At 41.3% G+C, this 20,818-nt stretch overlaps 2 protein-coding genes across 2 annotated transcripts in view; one reads left to right on the top strand and one right to left on the bottom strand.

The window, feature by feature from the left end:
* The window catches only part of cep170bb (centrosomal protein 170Bb), a 59,098-nt gene extending 58,411 nt beyond the window's left edge, over window positions 1-687 (top strand). Inside the window, exon 21 of the mRNA XM_063222210.1 lies at window positions 328-687. Within this exon, the coding sequence (XP_063078280.1) occupies window positions 328-542 (215 nt within the window). The 3' untranslated portion in view covers window positions 543-687. The remainder of the gene's footprint in view (window positions 1-327) is intronic.
* An 8,432-nt stretch (window positions 688-9,119) lies between these two features.
* Window positions 9,120-20,818, bottom strand: part of xgb (x globin) — a 34,250-nt gene continuing 22,551 nt past the window's right edge. Inside the window, exons 2-5 of the mRNA XM_063223712.1 lie at window positions 19,198-19,305; window positions 17,341-17,461; window positions 12,135-12,215; window positions 9,120-9,360 (exon numbers count right to left, since the gene is read on the bottom strand). Coding sequence (XP_063079782.1) covers window positions 9,238-9,360; window positions 12,135-12,215; window positions 17,341-17,461; window positions 19,198-19,305 — 433 coding nt within the window. The 3' untranslated portion in view covers window positions 9,120-9,237. The remainder of the gene's footprint in view (window positions 9,361-12,134; window positions 12,216-17,340; window positions 17,462-19,197; window positions 19,306-20,818) is intronic.

The raw sequence follows: 20,818 nt of genomic DNA, 5'->3' as shown, positions 1-20,818 counted from the left end.
ATTCTGTTCCATTGTATTCTATTCTATTCTATTCTGTTCCATTCTATTCTGTTCTGTTCCATTGTATTCTATTCTATTCTATTCTGTTCCATTCTATTCTGTTCTGTTCTGTTCTGTTCTATTCTGTTCTATTCTATACTGATCTATTCTACTCTCTTCTCTTCTATTATATTATATTATATTATATTATATTATATTATATTATATTCTCTTCTCTTCTCTTCTCTTCTCTTCTCTTCTCTTCTATCCTATTCTGTTCTGTTCTGTTCTGTTCTGTTCTTTTCTATTCTGTTCTATCCTATCCTATTCTGTTCTATTCTATCCTAGTCATCAACACCATAGTAGAGCCCACTGGAAGCCCCAAGATGGCGGCCAGTGCTGCCGCGTCTTCCTCCTCCATGGTATCCACACCCAAACACACCGCCAAAACCAAGAGCCAATCACAGGCCAGGCAGACTGGCAGTCCTTACAAGACCTCCAACGCCAACGAGCGGGCCAAGAGGGGTACCCGCGGCGCAGACGATCAGAAGTTTCACATTTGATTTTACGCCGCTCGTTTTTGTGTAATGTCTCTATGAGTAAATGCTGTAAGTCTATTTGAGCTATGCTGTTTCTTATAATACAAAACAACGCTAACATGTTGCACAAGCTTTGAATTGAAGGCAGACCTGTATGTAGAAAAAAACGAAAAAATCAGCTTATACTTTGTTTGCTTTGCTTCAACGCGTGTATATTGACGTTCAAATGCCTTGTGTGACTGGCTCCCCTGGTGAATGGAGATGCTGGGCTGTACAGTAAGAGATCCACAGAATGAGGTCAATTGTGTACCATACCTGTTATGACCAGTGCTAAAAAAGTGGAGAAGACGCGCTCACACTATCGCCTAAATATTGTAACAGTTCTTAACTGGGTGCTGAATCCCACATAAAACATAAATGAATGAAGGAAAGCGAAGGACAGCACTCTTCAGATTTTGTCTTTGTTTATTCGCCCACGAAAGTTTTGGGCAGAGCCCTTCTTCAGCGTGAAACGTTCGTGGGCGAATAAACAAAGAAAAAATCTGAAGAGTGCTGTCCTTCGCTTCCTTCATTCATTTATGCCCAGTGCTAAAAGACATATGCCATAAGATCTGCCGATGCAAGACATGGGAAGATAGAAGAGAAGGCAATGTCGTGGGCCTGCCCTGAACAGTGAGTGTAGCTTACCAGAGCGATCTATGTGTAATGTACTGTATGTGTGTGGTTTTAGATTTTGTTTGATTGTGTTTACCGAGTTCTACTCAAATTAGAAGCAAGTTAAAGTTTCTTACATACATACATAGGTACGTATGCGGTGCCAGTGAAGTGGCACAGTGTGTCACAGTAATCAGACAGTTTTACTATGGTTGTCAGTTGTGACACGTTTGATCCATAATGAATGTTTGTGATGTGGATTCGTTATGGGAGCTCTACAGTAGGAATAACAGTATGCCTTCCAGAACTTACTGTTTTGTTTGGAGCTGTACAGCTTTAGGTTTAGACTAGGCCATTGGATTTTTTTTTTTCCAACTGATAACAGCATTGGTCGTAATAATGGAAATGGTCACTGTGAACTTGTTGGTACAGCCTTAGTCCATGGCTGTGTTCTCTTGCGTGGTTTTCCCCACAGAAATTTCCACAGAACATTGAAACAATCAGCAACAGCTACGGTGTACAAGTCAAAATCCCAAATAAGACAGTTGAATTACTTGAACAATCAGGCAATTAACATGCGTATCCATGTTTGCATAAATGTATAAATACGGTATGACCCAGAGGTGACTGAGAATATCACCGTGCTGTGCGATTTGAGGCTGTCTTGTTTGAAAGCGTTGTTTTCTGTCTGGTCTGACTTGAATGTGCAGTAATGTTCAGTGACTTTGACAATGAAGGTAGAGACCAAACAGGTTTTTTTTCCGCCTTTCTTTTTTGCATCGCTAGCCAGCTCTTCTGCACTATAGCATTCCCGGTTCAAAAGCAATTACTGTAATATGTCAGCTATAGCTATGCCCATATGTTGATACTTTAGGTTGTATCAATTTTATTGCAGAAGATTGTAAAGCTAGGTTTACACTTGTCCTTAGCAGACCGTGACCGTACAGAAACTAGCCACCACGCCCCCCTTTGCAGAGCTGAACAGACTCTTTGCGGAGCTGAGCGTATGGTTCTCCCAGGCTGAAATGTCCGTCATCTGTCGGTATGCTAGTGAACAGTGTGAGGTCCTGATTGGTCAGCGGTGTCCCATTGTTCTACGTCAACCGGCGTCCTTGAATTCTCTGCGGAAAAAAACTGTAGAGTAGAGTAGAGCCCTCTATTGCCCAGGGAGTGCGGATTTGAAGGCAGATCTATAATCCCCCCCCCCCGACCACCACCTCTCGTAGTGCAGCTCCGCTTATGTCAACTTCAGTGCAGGAGAAGGGTAAACCTAGCTTAAAGGGACACTGTGCAGGAAATGGTCAAAAAAGGTACTGCAACTATGCTGCTCATTGAAACTGGGGCTGCCTATTGCCAAAATTGATATTTACATGAAAGTTTATTAAGTAATGAACAAATATTTCCTACTATGGAGTACAGTCAGTTTTGCAGATAAAAATGGCTATTTTTGGAAATTCAAAATGGCGGACCATGGAGAAGATCCCCCTTTTCATGTATGAAAAGTGCAATTTTTCCAGCCATAATGAATACTTTGAATTTGATGGTGGTGGTAAATATTCATGAAAAAGGTAACATTAGTGAATGGGTAGCATGGATTCTGGAAATAAACAACAAAAAATCATGCACAGTGTCCCTTTAAGACATATGTGCACACTATGGTCCAGGTTGTCTTTCACATCTGAATGAGAATGGATCCATCTATTGCTGGTAATGTACTGATCTGAGAATCATTTACTCCAAAAAAAACATTAAAAATCTAATTTAAAAAGGAAAACTTTATGCGTGTAGCCAGGCTGTCTGCCTTGACCATATTTGGTGGACTTCCTAATAAAAATATAGATGTAAATTAGAATGTACCCGTACTAGGCAGTGGTACGCCAATAATTATTGTCAATATACAGACAGTGGTTGTAATGTTAATTTATTCTCTCAATTGAACTATTTATTTATTTTTGTTTTTGTTCTACAGTTGACTTAATGATGTATTATTTCTTGGTAGCCTAACCGGACAAATGTGGACCTCTGAAAGTTGTGACCTCATGCTCCGAGATAAGCATGGCTTATGTGCTCTGCCACAAATGTTTATTTGTTTGTTTTTTGTTGTCTTGTCATAATGGTATTTATTGGTCTTTGTTACGGATCAAGGTATGGTATTGTTGGCGGACATTTCATTGCCTAGATGTATATGGACATCATGTGCTAGCTATCACATGTAGACTAAATGCCAGTAGCTGCTTCCCTAATGCCGTGTACAGACCAAGAGCGAACGGAGCGAATGAAGCGACGGAAGTCATTATTTCTCTATGGAGGGCACGCGACCTGCGCTACCAAAGCGAATTCGCCAGGAGCGAAGCTTCTTGCGCGACCAGAGCGAATTTTGACGATTAAACTAAATCTAATCGCAGGCGAATTCGCTCTGACGCTGTTCGGCGAAAACCAATCGGAACGTTCATATCTCCGAATGTCCCAGGCTGTCAAGCCAGAGCCGTTATGTGATTAGCTGAATCAAACATGTCAATGCTGCGTCTGCAGCGAATTCAAGGCGAAACTTCTTCTGCTACCCACGCTACCAGGCAGCGTAGTTCGCTCTTGGTCTGGACACGGCATTACACTTCGCTACAAGGCACTTCAGTGACAGTTACACCATCTGTATACTTAAAACAACACGTTTTATAAAATATCATGTGGCTCTTGTCATACAGAACTGTGCAAGCCCTATCTGATATTCACCATTAACTGCAAAATGATACAATGATTGTCAGAAACAGAGGGGAAAAAATATGGGGTCCGTTTCTCGATTCTTGTCGTTGCTAACCGTCTTAAGACCGTCTTAAGACTGCCTTACCGTTCCCTTGGATTTAGTGGTGAGCGTCGCTGTTGAGACAGAGTTGAGTCGCTCTTACAAAGGACTTTGCTAACGACGATAGCAAAGACGCTTTCGAGATACGGACCCCAGAATGGTTACTACTTCATGTCCTTTTTGTGTTCTTGTATGCATTTTTTTATGTTTCTGCACACGTCCATTGGTCAGGTGCATTGGAGGAGATCTCCAAGGTCATCAACTTACACAAGAAAAATACAAAGAAAATACTCTCCTCACTCTCCAAACAATATTTGCAAATGAGTACAGGGGGTGTGAGGCCTTTCTTTGTTTTCTTGTATGTACAAACAAAAACTATTATTTCAAATTCTTGACCCTCTGCACTCCATGATGCTCATATCTTCTTGGCCTGTGCTGTATGCAAACCAGGGGTGCGTTTCTCAAAAGCGTAGTTGTTAGCAGTTTGCAACTTGGGTAGTTGCCAATGTTGAAATTGCATTGTGACCAACAAAGTGGCTACCAAAGTTAGCAACTACGATTTCTGGAAATTCACCTCAGAAGTATTATTATCATGTTACCGTTTATATCCAAATGTATTGTTGTCAGCTTTAGCGCACCACTGCAAGCGGTGGCGTCGATGCGTGTACTGCGAGATACACATAGCCTGTGCTAACAGTCTGCTCTACCCACTGTCATGTGGAGATGAGATGCAGTAGGCCTAGGGGTTTGGTGTGATTGTGTTTTGAATTGTGAATGAATCAAACAGACGAACAAAAAAAAACCACATAGACAAAAAAATGATATATTATTTTGTTCAGACCTGCATGTGAATCATATCTAGAGTAGCCGGGTGAGTATTTTCTGGCTAGTTCACCAATTGTGCACTTTTCATTTGAAGCAAGAAAAAAAGAAAATCACCTAAAAAATGTGGAGGTGAAAAATGGAAATTGTACATTGCAGTAAACCTGGAATATAAATGGTTGAAATGTAGATTATGCACCGTGTAGTCACACTAAAGGGCAGGCTTTTAGCATACTGTAGACTCACTTCATAGGTTTGTTTTTTTTGGTCACTTGAAGAATTGCTTTTCTTACGCTTACGTTGAAGTATATCCTGATGTTCAGTGAAATCCGTGGTGTGCCGTCACTGACTCTGACACTGCTTTCTTCAGCCAATAGTAAGCAAGAATGTAGTGCGCTGGTCAACAAACCGACATCTGATTGGCTCTTCATCAGCTGCTGTTGTGATGAACTCAACTTATACTGCTATTACTTTTGTTGTCTGTGCATGGAACTCTGTAATAACCATTGGTAGAGGACAAGATGACACACACACACACACACACACACACACACACACACACACACACACACACACACACACACACACACACACACACACACACACTGTAGCATACATACTGTACTAGCCAAACCATGTCACCATGTAACCTGTAACTCAGTGACTGTATAAGACAGTATACAGTCTTCTGTAACTGTCAAACTTGGCTCACATTGTTCGACATCAGCTTCCCGACGACTGTATTTTATTATTATTTTATATGGATTATCATTACCTTTCTGCCATTTTTATGTTACATATCTACACCTGCACCATTTAGAATGTATTTAATTTTTTTTTAATCATCTCATTTGTAATAAACTGATTTCAGTCATATATAGCCTACTTGGAAGAATTTATTGGTGGTCATTGTCATGAATACAAACATACATTCTTACAGCAGGTGGGTTACAGTAATAATATAGCAATAAAATATACAGCCAAAGTACAAATGATATTTTAAGTAGGCTAAGGAATGTAAGATCTTCTCAGTGTCTTGCAGTGCCTTTTACGTAATCTCCAAAGGCTAAAATGTGGCAGACTGTTAGCATCAAAAAAGACTTTTCATAGAAAACGTGTCAGACATTAAGGTAGGAAAACAACAAAGTAAATATAGTATATGAAAGCATGACAATCATGAAATGAGGAAATGAGAAGCATGAAAATCAGTGTCCTCATAGACGGTCTGCACAGTAGAATCTGCTCAGTCAGTGGTGTAGTCTACTTTTTATGGTGGGTATACTGTATATTTGAGCATTTTTTGAAGTGGGTATACTGGGCTATTCAAAACAATGGATCGATCAATTTTAAGTGGGTATACTGAAATCTCTGAAATTTAGAAGTGGGTATACTCCGTATACCCGCGTTCTACGTAGACTACACCACTGTGCTCAGTCAAAGGTCAATCTCTAAAGCCTTATTCACACATGTTACGACTAGTTACTCTCTTCTAGCTCACTCGCTTGTTCGCCACTCAGTCATGGAACACTCGTGAAAGTTCCCGCGGATTTAACTGCCACTGCAAAAGTGAGAAGTTAACTGTCAATAATCCGAACTCTGCATTCCAATTGGTTACTCACTCGCATAGCATTGCCTGTGCTCAGGACTGGACTGTCTATCTAAGTGGTTCTTAACCTGGGGTGCGGGCACCCACCGGGGGTGCGCCAGAGATTCCAGGGGGTGCGCGGAATTTTGTTTGTGTTGAGGTTGTGACCAAATTCTGCAAGTGAACATTATAATTAGGCCGAATCAATACTAAATTAAAAGATGTTTTGGTACACATTTAAAGTTATTAAGGTATTGATTAATGTATCAAGCAAGAATCATTGTAATAATCGCTTAAGTATTTGTTTTGAGCGTGTAGAAGTTTGGGCTGGGGGTGCGCGCCTTGTCTTGGGCACAGGTAAGGGGGTGCTTTAAGAAAAAAAGGTTAAGAACCACTGGTCTATCTGGCATACCGGGCATTTCCCGGTGGGCCCTACACCCTCGTGTATATATATATATATTATAGCTATTATTTTACATTTCTGGAAAAAGGGGCCCACAAGGGTGCAGGGCCCACCGGTGGTTCAGTTCCGCACCACTAATTAAGAGAGGCCCCTTTAATTAAGACCAGCCCTGCTTGTGTTCTCCTCACCTGTCCAGGCCTCGTTTCAATGGAACACATAGGCTTAAACATTCTATTGACTTCTCTCGCTGAGCGAGTAACTGGTAGTAATGTGTATAAATGTACGTAACAGGGGTCCGTTTCACGAAAGCGTCTTTGCTAAGAGCGTCTCAACTCTCTCTCGACAGCGACGCTCACCACTAAATCCAATGGGAATGGTGTTAAGCAGTGGCGGCTGGTAGTCTGTCAAACAGGGGAGGCTGTTCAATTACAATATGTCCAGAACGCAAAAATAAAGGGGGTGGGGGATTTTGACACACATCTTACATTGGTCCTGAGCCACATATGGCCTCACACACTAAAGGACTCTTGTTGAAACAAATTTGTTAATCATTAATCATTATCCCCCTTGTAGCCTATTCATAGGGAAATGTTTTTATTATTATTATTATTATTATTATCATCATTAGGCCTACCTCCGCCACATAATGATGTGATTTAGTTTGCCTTCGTTGTCTCTGTTCATTACTGGGTGCACGGCTTAACTTACCACTAGAGGTAGCAAAATCTTTAATTATTTACCAGTTAACAGTTAACCAGTTGATAAGACACCACGAAAGCTCAAAAGAAACGGTTGTTCTTCCCTACCTTTTTCACCAAGTCAATATTAGGCAGTGCTCTGCTCTGCTCCTTGATATTCATTTTCTCCTCATAAGGACGACTGGAATTCGCCAGAATTTAATCCACAATGCTTGGCATTTTGCATAGCTCTCTAGCTTTCTTGCAAGCTAGCCCTAACGAAAAGTAGGCAACTTCAACTTTTGAATTGGGAGATTAAAAAGGATAAGGACATGCCACTATTAAGACTTTATTCGCAACACTAGTGTCACTAGGTTTACAAGAATATGTACACAAAACTGGAGTACACCGCAATGAATAGCTTCCCCACTGGTTACCACGACGAAACTTCTCAGTCAAATTAATAACATATCCGCATTTCGAAATGAAATCAACTACTGTAGCCTACTGACACGGGGTTCACCCAATCACAAGTCGGAGCTCCCGTCTCCGGTCCCTCCCCCCTCCTCTCTCTTCTCCATTCACTCCCAGTGAGGCTCAGTCTCAAAATCAAAAAAATTTCACGGCAATAGCCAATGACCGTTTAGCATTTTGCCATTGAAAAATCATACAATCCCACATGCCATTGAAGTCCATTGAGACTCGACTCGCTTGCGTTGTCATGAGCGGAAAAAAACTCGTGCGAGCCTCGGTATCCTATAACAGATTGGTTTCATCTCTAAGTTGAGCACATGCATTTTCTATGGAGCTGGGTCTGAAATAGCAATGTTATTAAGTTGTGTAAAGCATTAGTTTACATACTATTCTCCGTGATTTTGGACAGGAGGCGGCGCCTCCCTTGTACTCAAAGAGGAATCGCCTCTGGTGTTAAGACGGTTAGCAACGACAAGAATCGAGAAACAGACCCCAGATCTACCTGTAGCACTGCCAAGCCACCATGGCACAATGTCAACAAGAAACGCAGTTACGTAAATAAGACAAAGTCAATAAAAACTAAATATTTAAGTATACAATATATATTGATTGAATGGTACCATTATAGGACAAAGTAAAACAACTAGGCTGTCAAACGATTCTTTTTAAAATTTTGATTAATCTCTGAAATTCCATAGTTAATCGTGATTGATTTTGTTCCATGTTGGAATAAGACGGAATCTAAGGAAGATCGCAAGGTCGAAACATCATCATATCAATGAATGGATAAAAAGGGGGAAAAATTAACTTAAAGAAGAAAAAATTCCAAAGGATTGTGCGAACATTTTTTCCAAAAATAAAAGTGTCACTTTTTTGTTCAGGATCAAGGATTGTGACCAAGCTGAGCCACAAGTGAAGACATAAGAGGCAACCCTAGTAGGCCTATAGCATACTGTCAACCCTAGTAGGCCTATAGCATACTGTCAATGCTAGCAGCTACTGGACCAAAGACAGCAAGGCAGGGTCCCCGTATTATATTATGTTATATGGGTTCGAAAAATCAATTGGTGGGTCCATATCCCATCAGTGTTGTTGGGGTGATGTTGGGGGTTCTTCAGATGGTGTTAAGGTTCCTCAGATGACGACTGGGGGGTTCTTCAGATGACACTGGGGGGTTCTTCAGATGATGTTAAGGTTCTTCAGATGACACTGGGGGGTTCTTCAGATGATGTTAAGGTTCTTCAGATGGTGTTAAGGTTCTTCAGATGACAACTGGGGGGTTCTTCAGATGATGTTAAGGTTCCTCAGAGGACGCTGGGGGTCCTCTCGAGCTTCCTTGGTGCAGAGGAGACGGAGGCAGTGCGTTGTCTTTTCTCCTCCTCATTGAATCCCTGCCGCATTAAGCCAGTCAGGTACTGGAAGAGAACCTGAGAGAGAGAGAGAGATTTTCTTACTTGACTCTCAAATGTATTGGCTTATTGATATATGCCATCTAAATACATTAGTGTAAGTGTATCAATGACAACTGAGACTAAAATAGGATTACAACTACAGTGCATAGCCTACATATAGTTTTATCTGTTAACTGTACAACCTGTCTTAACTTTGATTTACTATATAGTATATTTACTATATAAGTGTCATTACTAAAAAAGATGAGCAGAGGTGTCAAAAGCAAATTTGTGGTGTAAGTACATCACCACGTGATACTACAGAGCTGTTACACCATACAGTATACATACATTATACCTAATAGGATAGACTGTGTTGTTACTGGACAACACTAAAAACTAGAGATGCCAGCAGGATAATAGGGTTTTTCACAGGATACGGTTCCTGCAGGATCTTAAGCAGTGGATCCGATATCCGGCATGTTACCTAAAAATCAGGGTCCGGTGCATCTCTAGCCTAGGCTTTTCAGTCAGTCTTTCACAACCCCAATCACTGCATGGAGTGAAAGCCCTTTGGAAGTGGCCATTGCAGGCAGTGTGGCAATAAGCCAAAGAGTCACAAAAAAAAATTGAGCCAACGTAATAAAAAGGGCCCACGTGTGAGAGTAGACTTTATGTTTCAACCCTTTTGTAGGATCCGGTATCCGGTTCCGGATCCGGCAGGATCTTAAGAAGTGGATCCGGTATCCGGCAGGATCCTAAAAATCAGGATCCGGTGCATCTCTACTAAAAAACCTACTAGAATCCACCACAAACTCCAGGGCAGAGTCAGCTGATTGTAAAACAAGTACTCAGGTCTGCTGGTTACTCAGATAAGTTACCTTTGTTGAAGTTTCTTTTTCTTTTACTTCTACTTTTGTTTTGACACCGCTGAAGCAGGGTCGTCATCGTCAACAGACCTATTTTACAGGGGCACGTGTCTGGGTATTGATTTGCTGTGCCCCAGTATGAGTTTCACAAAAAAAATATCTTGCTACCTTGGAATTAAGCCCAAGTTTAGCATATGAAGTAATCTACAGAATGCACACAAAATAGCGCACTCATGCACTACTTGCATTGATATACATGTAATTAATTTACAAGATTTTTAAAATAACTGCAAAAAAGTTTTGCTCGCAGGCTTTGCTCGTTGTTATTATCTCTCGGTGCCCTACTGTGCCCCTGTATACTGCAGTGCAAAACAAGAACGCAGTAACTCAAAATGGTCGGGGAAAAAAAATATATCGGAAATGGTGTCAAAAAATGGTGGTCCAACACTGTCCTGTTTTAGAGAAAAATGGGGGGGGGGTGCATTTAATCTCTATCCTAAAAAAGCATTGCCAGGAAGTGTGTCACCACCACTTAACCGACAACACAGTTGTCGCGCCATTTAGGACACTTTGAAGCCTTTTTTCCCCAGTTTGCAGTTTTCAGAGTTACTGCGTTCTTGTTTTGTAGGGCAGTATAGCATAAGGACAGCTGAAGCCCATGCGCTGAAGATGAGTGATCATTCATTGAGGGCGTTGCAATATGCGACCTTGACTCCTCCACTTGCTTCTCTCCTCGTACCAGGAAGTAATATGTCATGATGACATCACTGACAACAGCATTATATTTCAATATCTTGCAAAAGCTCAATTGTAGAGTCTTTTTCTCATTTGCAATTGGGATGGTGAATGAAAAACAGTCCCTCAAAAGTTGTTGTGGCTAGGCTGACAGCTGGGAAACTTAATCGTTTTCCAGGAGGCGGGACGAGGAGACAAGCGCAAGTGGAGGGGGCAAGGTCGCATATTGCAACCCACTCTGACAGTAATGGAAACAAGTCATTTCTCATTGAGAAATGCTGTGCCTGCCGACATCCAGCAGATGTCACTCTTGTTACATGTTTTTGATGTAGATGGCTGCTGGCTGGCTGCCTATGCCAACAACACACACACACGTCTCACACACACACACACACACACACACACACACACAAGCCAACACACATGCATGCACACTCACGCACACACACGCAGACGCACACACACACACACACACTCAAGCTAACACACATGCATGCACACTCACGCACACACACACACACACACACACACACACACACAAGCCAACACACATGCATGCACACTCACGCACACACATACACAGACACAGACACACACACACACGATACACACACACACACACACACACACACACACACACACACACACACAAGCCAACACACATGCATGCACACTCACGCACAGACACACACACACACACACAAGCCTACACACATGCATGCACTCATGCACAGACACACACACACACACGATACACACACACACACACACACACACACACACACACACACAAGCCAACACACATGCATGCACACTCACGCACACACATACACATACACAGACACACACACACACACGATACACACACACACACACACACACACACAAGCCAACACACATGCATGCACACTCACGCACAGACACACACACACACACACACACACACACACACACACACACACACACACACACACACACACACACACACACACACACACACACACAAGTCTACACACATGCATGCACTCATGCACAGACACACACACACACACACACACACACACGATACACACATACACACACACACACACACACACAAGTCTACACACATGCATGCACTCATGCACAGACACACACACACACACACACACACACACACACACACACACACACACACACACACACACACACACACATACGAGGCACCTTCCAGGCTTCCTCCAGTTCTGGGGTCAGAGAGTCCTTCAGGATCGGCCCGATGGCTCTGATGAACTCCGGCATCACATACTGCAACACAGACATGATATATAATATATATAGCATTATAATATAGGCCTATATAACATTTTCTAAAAAACAGACTACATTTATTTATTTATTTATTTATGTGTTGGATCCCCATTAGCTGTGACAATGCCACAGCTATTTTTCCTGGGGTCCTTTTCTTCAAGAAAATTAATTTCATATAATTCATCATTGTATTAAAAAAATACATCTGAGATAATTTTAAAAAAAACAATACGATAAATAACATATTACAGTAGGCTATATATGCAAATGACACTCAAATTACACAATTGAATACCACTTGCAAATAAATATCAGTTTATCAATATAAACATCAACCATCTTAACATCTTAATGATAACTGTACCCCCATAATGGACAACGTTCCAGGGCCTTTAGTAAAACATAAGGACTTCGGTCATTGCTATTCTGGTAACAGCAAATTTGGTAACACTTTATTTTAGGGATACATCTATATCCGAATAGAGGCGAATACATGCCTGACAAATGTTTGATTTTGCTTTGTACATGCCTTACAAGTTACTTATACAGGCATATTGTGTGTATTAGTGCTGATAGATGTATCCCTAAAACAAAGTGTTTAAATTTGTGTTTTTTTTTTTTTTGTAAAGTAGAACACACACAAGAACACACACACAGACACACACACACACAGACACACACACACACACACACACACACACACACACACACACACACACACACACACACACACACACACACACACACACACACTGTACACATCACAAACATTACACACACACACACACACACACACACACACACACACACACACACAAACACACACACACACACACACACACACACACACACACGAGAAATCTATAAGAATGAGCGAAACACATTGTTCACTAAATTAAAAAAACAAACAAAACAACCAAACATGTTTTGCTTATTTTTATTTCAGTGTTTTGCTCATGTTCGTTAGGCTCAGAAGCATGTTGTTCACTAATGCCTCTTTTCCAGTAGACCTACAGCTCGACAGCCAGTGTTGGGAAAGTTCATTTTGTACGTGAACTAGTTCAAGTTCAAGTTCACAGCTCTCAGAATGAACTAGTTCGTTCATAGTTCATATTTTTTTCAAAATGAACTAGTTCATTCATAGTTCACAAAATAAATGAACTAGTTCATTTCAGTTCACCCCTCCCCCCAAAATAATAATTTAAAAAAATTCATTGACAAAGACCATATAAATGCTCCACAGATTTGTTTTTTTCCACAGCCATTATTTAATGGGTTAATTAGTGTTAACAAGGACATTGCTGGATATAACTGTATTTTAGTTGTGCATTACAGCAGCGGTTTATTATTATTAGTAGTAGTAATAGAGAGTATAGTCCTTAACAGTGTTTTCTGCAGTGTTGGGAAAGTTAATTTTCTAATTCATAGTTCAGTTCACAGCTCACCCCCCATGTTGAAAAAAGTGTAGGCCTAATTGACAAAGCCCATATTAATTCGTTTTAACATTGTTAGATATTAGTCTTACTGTATTTTAGTTTGCATTAAGAGTGGTTTATCAGTAGGCCTAGTAGTCCTTTACAGTGTTTGTTGTTTAGACACTGTGTGTGCTGAGCGATTTCACTTCTTTTCGGTTACTGTATGGACTGGACTTAAAACGGGTGCGTGGATTCTGTAACGTTTTCCTGCACTGTTGTTCTCTGTCTCATGCGCAAAATTTGCCATCCTGCAACATGCCAGTAGGCTACATATTTCTCTTGTTGTTGGTGGTGCTGCGCGCGGCGGATTTTAACTTAAATAGCCTAGTGAAGCGAGAGCACTCCACACTTATTCCAAACGCCCTGAAGACGGTCGCTAGAAGCGCTAATCTAAAAAGTCACCGGAAAGTCAGAAAACTCGCACATTGCTGGCTGGTTGCTGGCCGGCGGCCGCTCTGATTACAGTATTTCTCAATTGGTTTTGTACATTTCTCGAATCTCTCTCGCAATTTGCAAAACATAATATTAATTCTCAAAACAGCTTTAACAAATGGCAAAACACGGTGGATAACCTGCAAAACCGAGTCTCTTGCTCAAAACCCTTATTTGTCTTTCAAAACCAAGTTTTTTGTGTCAATGAACGTATCAGCGCCAGCAGAATGGTTAGTCATTGTGTCATAGTGTATGGACAAGCTAGTCAAATCAATTTCTCATGTTGTCAATTGAATAGTACACTCTTGAGGATCTTTTCTGAAGCGAATGCTGTTTAGATTGGATGGGAAATGTTGTAAATTCAGTTTTATATTACATTGATCAGATAAGATTGAGATAGTTTCATGCATTCAGTGACAAAGCTTTTTGAGTGATATGACAAAAGCAATTGATAATGTACGAAATCACTGAGAATTGTGCACAGCCATGGCATGATGGACGAGAGCATTTGCTATGGCAAAAACAATGAGAAACTGATTTGACCATGTGCACAGGTAACACCAGGAAGTCACAATTGAACAAAGACTTTTGAGAATCATTATTCTGTTGTGAGAAATGTACAAAACCAATTGAGAAAAAACTGTAAGTAGAGCTATGCCTGCTGTTTGCTTGGTCCAGCCTCTTTGCACGAGACGAAAGGCAGTCTGAAAGAATGGTGTCTGACGCCGTTAGAGAGAATGGATAAGACGTAATACTAGACTCTCTGACACACATGTTTAGTCGCGGTTTCTGAAGGAATATTAATGAAATCTGGTAACTACGGAATGATGAACTAATGAACGCGTCGTTCATGGGCTCCAGAATGAACGCGTTCATAGTTCATTCATCATCTTGTAAATATTTGTACGTTCAGTTCACGTTCGCTCAAAAAAAGTCGTTCATGACCTTTCGTTCATTGAACGCGTTCGGGTACAACACTGTCGACAGCGGGACTCAGCCGCCACTTTTTGCTTTACGATCAAGCTGTGTCATGCCTATTCGAAAAACAAAAAGTGGCGGCCGAGTCACGCTGTGTCGAGCTGTAGGTCTACCAGACAACCGGTAGAGGAAAAGAGCCATAAGGCTACATTTAGAGTATATGGTGGTGATCTAAACAGAAAACACAAAAGCGGCATCTCCTCTTCAAATTTCCAATGCCTTTTACAGTAAACAAGGCAATTGACATTATACACAGAGAATTTCAAATTGTGATGGTATAGCCTTTATAACTTGGTGGTAAACTCTGTTTGCTGGTCCAAAGTTCAGGTGAGCCCTATGGTTGTCTCCCATGCGTCTATGCAAAACCAGGTTACAGTAATGGGAGGCTGCCGAACAGCTTTGAATATCCAGGTCATGAATAGCAATATGAATGACCCTCTACTGACTTGCACCTTGAGTACAGCTCTATTTACGTAATGTACACACTGCTGTCATAGGTATCTGAATAACTTTTTTTTTCAACCCGCTACTGTATCAGTTTATTTGCTCTTTTCTGTAACTAAACAGAGACCTTTATCATAGTTTGTTGCACACTACCTTAGAGAAAATTCTCTGCCTACAATAACTACAGGTACACGTATCTATAAATGTTTACATGTATACGAAAACAAAACAGTACAAAACAACTGCGACTGCAGTGGAGGCCATGATTCATGGTAGGAAACATGCAAATTTGCGCCTACAGCATGCAAAAACGAGAGCTGCATCACACCGCTATGCCATAGTTGTCTTGCTGTTGGCCCTTGATGCTACAGTTTTTCTCGATTGGTTTGGCTAATTTCTCAAAACTGAGATGACATTCTCAAAACAACACGGACAAATCTCCAAACCAACTTACAATCTCCCACAACAGAATGGCATTTTTCATTGCTTTCATCAAATTTCAAATGCTTTGTACATGTCTCAAATGTTTAGTACATCTCGGCAGATGGCTATATACAAGTACCCTACAGTTGACACATTGAGCATACATTTAGCACATTTTCCAAATAAATTGACCTGTCTTATCTAAATGAATTAGACAATTCTCAGTCTAATGGTTGCCCTCTCCAAAACATGTCAGCATGATTTCATTGTGTGAGTCATCATATGCAAAGTAGTCTACACAATTGTCAAAACAGTCAAGGACATAATATTTTAAGAATTTCTTTACTGTAAACAGTAAATTCATGACAGTGTTCATCAGGCCAGATGGTATTGTAACTTTACTAGTTTGTAGAAAATAATTTTACAACCGTGTATACTACAGTTTCCTCTGTTACAGTATTTGGCTAATTTCTTGACATTTTTTCAAACGGCATTCTGTGGAAGGAATTTAGTTTCGACACACGGGTAAACTGTTTTTGGAGTGATATGAGCAAGTGATGAGGATCCATGGCGTTATGCTGAACCATCCAGTTTATTTTGACAGAATGACTAAATGAATGCAAATGAGCCAAACCAATTGAGAAGGATATATGCCATTTTTATGGTACTGACTATTTATGTGGGAGAAGGTTTAGTGCTGATGCAAGAATGAGCTGTTTTGGGAGGTATATGACATTTTGCTAGCTATCTGAACTGTTGTGCAGAAGTGTAAGAATGTTTAGCCAAATGACCCAAAATGTATAGAAATGTCATCTGGGTTTCAAGAAATTAGCCAAACCAATCGAGAAAAACTGTATTTGACCATGTCCCTCTCTCTCCCTTGTTTGCTTGCACTGTTGCGGAACATGCAAACATTAGACTGATGCAGGCAGCAGCAGTGATAGGGGATTGGATTCGATTCACCCACTGTATTCAAATGCAGCACACAGGCAGTGTTGTTGTAGAGGCATAGAAAAGATGACAGATGGCCAAATAGACAGTGACACAAGCAGAGAGACAGAGAGATAGACAGAGAGATAGACAGATAGATAGATAGATAGATAGATAGATAGATAGATAGATAGATAGATAGATAGATAGATAGATAGAGAGAGAGAGAGAGAGAGAGAGAGAGAGAGAGAGAGAGAGAGAGAGAGAGAGAGAGAGAGAGAGAGAGAGAGATAGATAGATAGATAATTAAGGATAGATATACTGCATGATTGATTGAATGATTGGTTAAGTTGTTGATTAGTTCATGGATTGATTGATTGATTGCCTGGCTAACAGACAGACAGACAGATAGGTATAGATAGACAGACGGAGCGGCGCACCATGAAGTATTTGGGCACAGCGTTGTAGTTGTAGTGTTTCCTGCCGAGCTCGAAGGCCAGTTTCTCCAGCCTGTCTGGCTCATGCAGCCGAGCCACACTCTTCTCAATGAAGGACATCACCCTGCAGCAGTACACAAGACACACACACACACACACACACACGCACACACACACGCACACACACACACACACACACACACACACACACACGCACACACACACGCACACACACACACAGTCATATACACAATATATGATGGACATCACAATGCAGTACACAACACACACACACACTCGCACACACACACACACACACACACACACACACACACACACACACACACACACACACACACACACACACACACACACACACACACACACACACACACATTCACACATCAGTCGAAAGAGGATGTCCGGTTGTCAATGTTCAGTTTGTGGCAAAATTAAATACTGCTGTTTTTGTAGGGAATAATTCATGTCAGCTGTCAAAATTTCATGGTGTCCTATGACCTGTTCCTCACTCCAGCCCCGACGGTAGTGGCATTGCACTTTACCATCCCGCCAGTAGAAGAATAAAGTGCCTGGCTATGTCTCAAATGACGCACTTGTCTTTAGTGCATAGTGTCATGGAAAAATTTGAGCTCTATGCACTGTTCCCTGGAAGTGACGGCTGAGCATGGCATTAGCTCGCCAAAATATGAGTTGGCTACTGTTTACAATGCACATGCTTAAATACAAAGGTTGTATTTCAATGTCCTTCACCCCAAAGGACAACAATCACACATACAATACTTTGGTTGGCATGAAACGGTTGGTTGTCGGTGTCCCATCAACATTACTTACAGAATTAGGAGACTGTTGACCAAACTCTTCTGCTGAACTGAATGCCACATTTCTTCCGTGTCATTGTCAACATGGCCACTGTTTAGTGCGTGCAGTGTCCATCATTCAAGCACTGCATCTTCCCGCCATTGTTAGGGGATCTTTCTGGCACTTTCAGTGCACTGGCTCAACTGAAATTTTCAGCGTGAGCGCCCTAGGCACTGAAAAACAGTGCCCAAAGTGCACAAGTGCGGCATTTGAGACACGGCCCCTGAATCTCAAATGGTGCACTTGTGCACCTCAGCGCTCATGTTTCAACGCGTATGGCGTATTAGTGAAGCAGTGAATCCACACTTGATTTCCTGTTTTGATTCAAAGTCCCTTTTGTCCACGACCCCCCCTTTCTAGTGGTGTCAACAATGATCGATTCGGCGATGCAATCCAATGCGGGGCATGGACGATCCAGAATCGATCCGGCAAGTTCCAGAATCAATCCGGCAATTTTTTTAAGTTTCAATTACTTTCATGGATATTTCAGGAGAAAATGAATGTTAAATGAAATAAAAGCACTTCAAAACATTGCAAGACTGATACAGACTGATACAGAAAACAGCCAATAAATTGTTGCTCAGTATCTGACTACTTGTATTGCCTCATTATGACTGATTAAACATTTGCTTTGCTTTCAGTAGAAATGTAATGCATTGCAATGCATTGTAGAATTGAATCGGATCGGATTTTATCGCATAGAATCGAATCGAATCGCTACCTCCCGAATCCTGATCGAATCGGATCGTGAGGGCAGTGTCGAGCCACACCACTACTCCTTTCTATTCAGTAATACCTCTGCGACCCCCAGCTTGGGAACCACGCATTGAAGGAGTGGGGAGGAGCCCAACAGGTTCATAACTGTGTGTGTGTGTGTGTGTGTGTGTGTGTGTGTGTGTGTGTGTGTGTGTGTGTGTGTGTGTGTGTGTGTGTGTGTGTGTGTGTGTGTGTGCGTGTGTGCGTGTGCGCGCGCACGCTTACCTCAACCCATGGGCTCGCAGTTCTTTATTGACACGGAGCATTTCAATGTCGTCCACGCCGCGGAACTCAAAGAACACCTCTTTACACTCTGGATGGCTCTCAAACAACCTGTTGCCACAACAACACCAAGTGGATTGGACAGGATAAAACACAGGGTTCTTTTCACAGTGATAGCTGAACACTGCACACTGCATTCATGTTTTTAAAACACTCAGACAGACCAAAGCATCCAAGGACACTAAAATCCACAATGGCTGTGAAACCTTCAATAAAGTCTAGACATTACTTGAAAAGATATTTGACCCTTACTACTGTGGAGGCGTATCAAATGCACAGTACTGAGTATTTTGAAAGATTTTAAAAGACATGTGACTTCTATAACTGTGGAAGTGCTAATACGTATTGAGCACGTGATTCTCACTCTTATGGCACTTAATTAGCACATGCTTTCCAGTGCCCAATGGTAATATTCTTTCAGTGTGCTTCTCTGAATATACATCGATACCAAGCAGAGAAATTCTACCTGTAGTATATGGTCCTTGATCCCAACTCTCTCTACCAGCACCAGATTCTCAATATGGCAATTAAATATCTGGGTCAAAGACTTGTTTTTTTGGGGAGCGCTCAGACGTCAGGTCGCGCAACGGCATCTAATGCTCATAAATTCATTAGTAACTAGACTGCCTGTGCAGCCGCCTTCGACTGCTTAAGGTATATCCCCGAAACGCGACGCTTCCAGTCCCCCATCATTCCTACCACTCCCGTCCACCATTTCGTAAACGTATATGATACATACAGACGTGACATGACGTGCATAGGCTTAAAACCAAACAACTATTGTGAAAATGAAGCAAAAAATGGGGCAAATGGTAATACTGTTTGAATGGTTCAGTGGATCTACCACATTAGGTACAGTGTAATAACCAGTGCAACAACATTTAATGCCATGTAATACCAGTGTAACACCATGTACCAATCTTGTACTTACATCATGTATTTGTGTGTAAGTGGTATTACAGGTATTGCATATTGTTACACTGGTATTACACTGTTATTACATGGTATTAAATACATTACACTGGTTATTACACTGTACCTAATGTGGTAGATCCACTGAAAGGGTGAACCTTTAAAATAAAGTGTTACAGAGCAAATCAATCCACCCAGTCAGAAGTTATGTGCCAAATGAAAATTCCGCCATTTTGAAATTATTGGCCTCCAAAATCTAATCAGTTCATGAATCTACCCTAGAACATTGAAACACCAAATCTGGGACAAATCCATCGAACTGGTCAGAAGTTATGGGCCAAACCAAAATTCAGCCATCTTGAATTCAGCCATCTTGAAAGTGTTGGCCTCCAAACTCGAATAAGTTCATGAACCTACCCTAGAGCATTAACATACCAAATCTGGGAGAAATCCATCCACCCAGTCAGAAGTTATGGGCCAAACAAAAATTCGCCCATCTTGAATTCAGCCATCTTGAAAGTGTTGACCTCCAAACTCGAATCAGTTCATGAACCTGCCCTAGAGCATTCACCCAAAAAATCTGGGACAAATCCAAACATCCGTTCAAAAGTTATCGCGTTAACACGAAATACCTTACGCGGCGGCGGATGCG

Source organism: Engraulis encrasicolus, chromosome 18 (genome assembly GCF_034702125.1).
Source record: "Engraulis encrasicolus isolate BLACKSEA-1 chromosome 18, IST_EnEncr_1.0, whole genome shotgun sequence".
Lineage (NCBI taxonomy): Eukaryota > Metazoa > Chordata > Actinopteri > Clupeiformes > Engraulidae > Engraulis > Engraulis encrasicolus.
The sequence above is the reverse complement of the archived record's forward strand: the minus strand, read 5'-3'. Positions and strand labels throughout refer to the sequence as shown.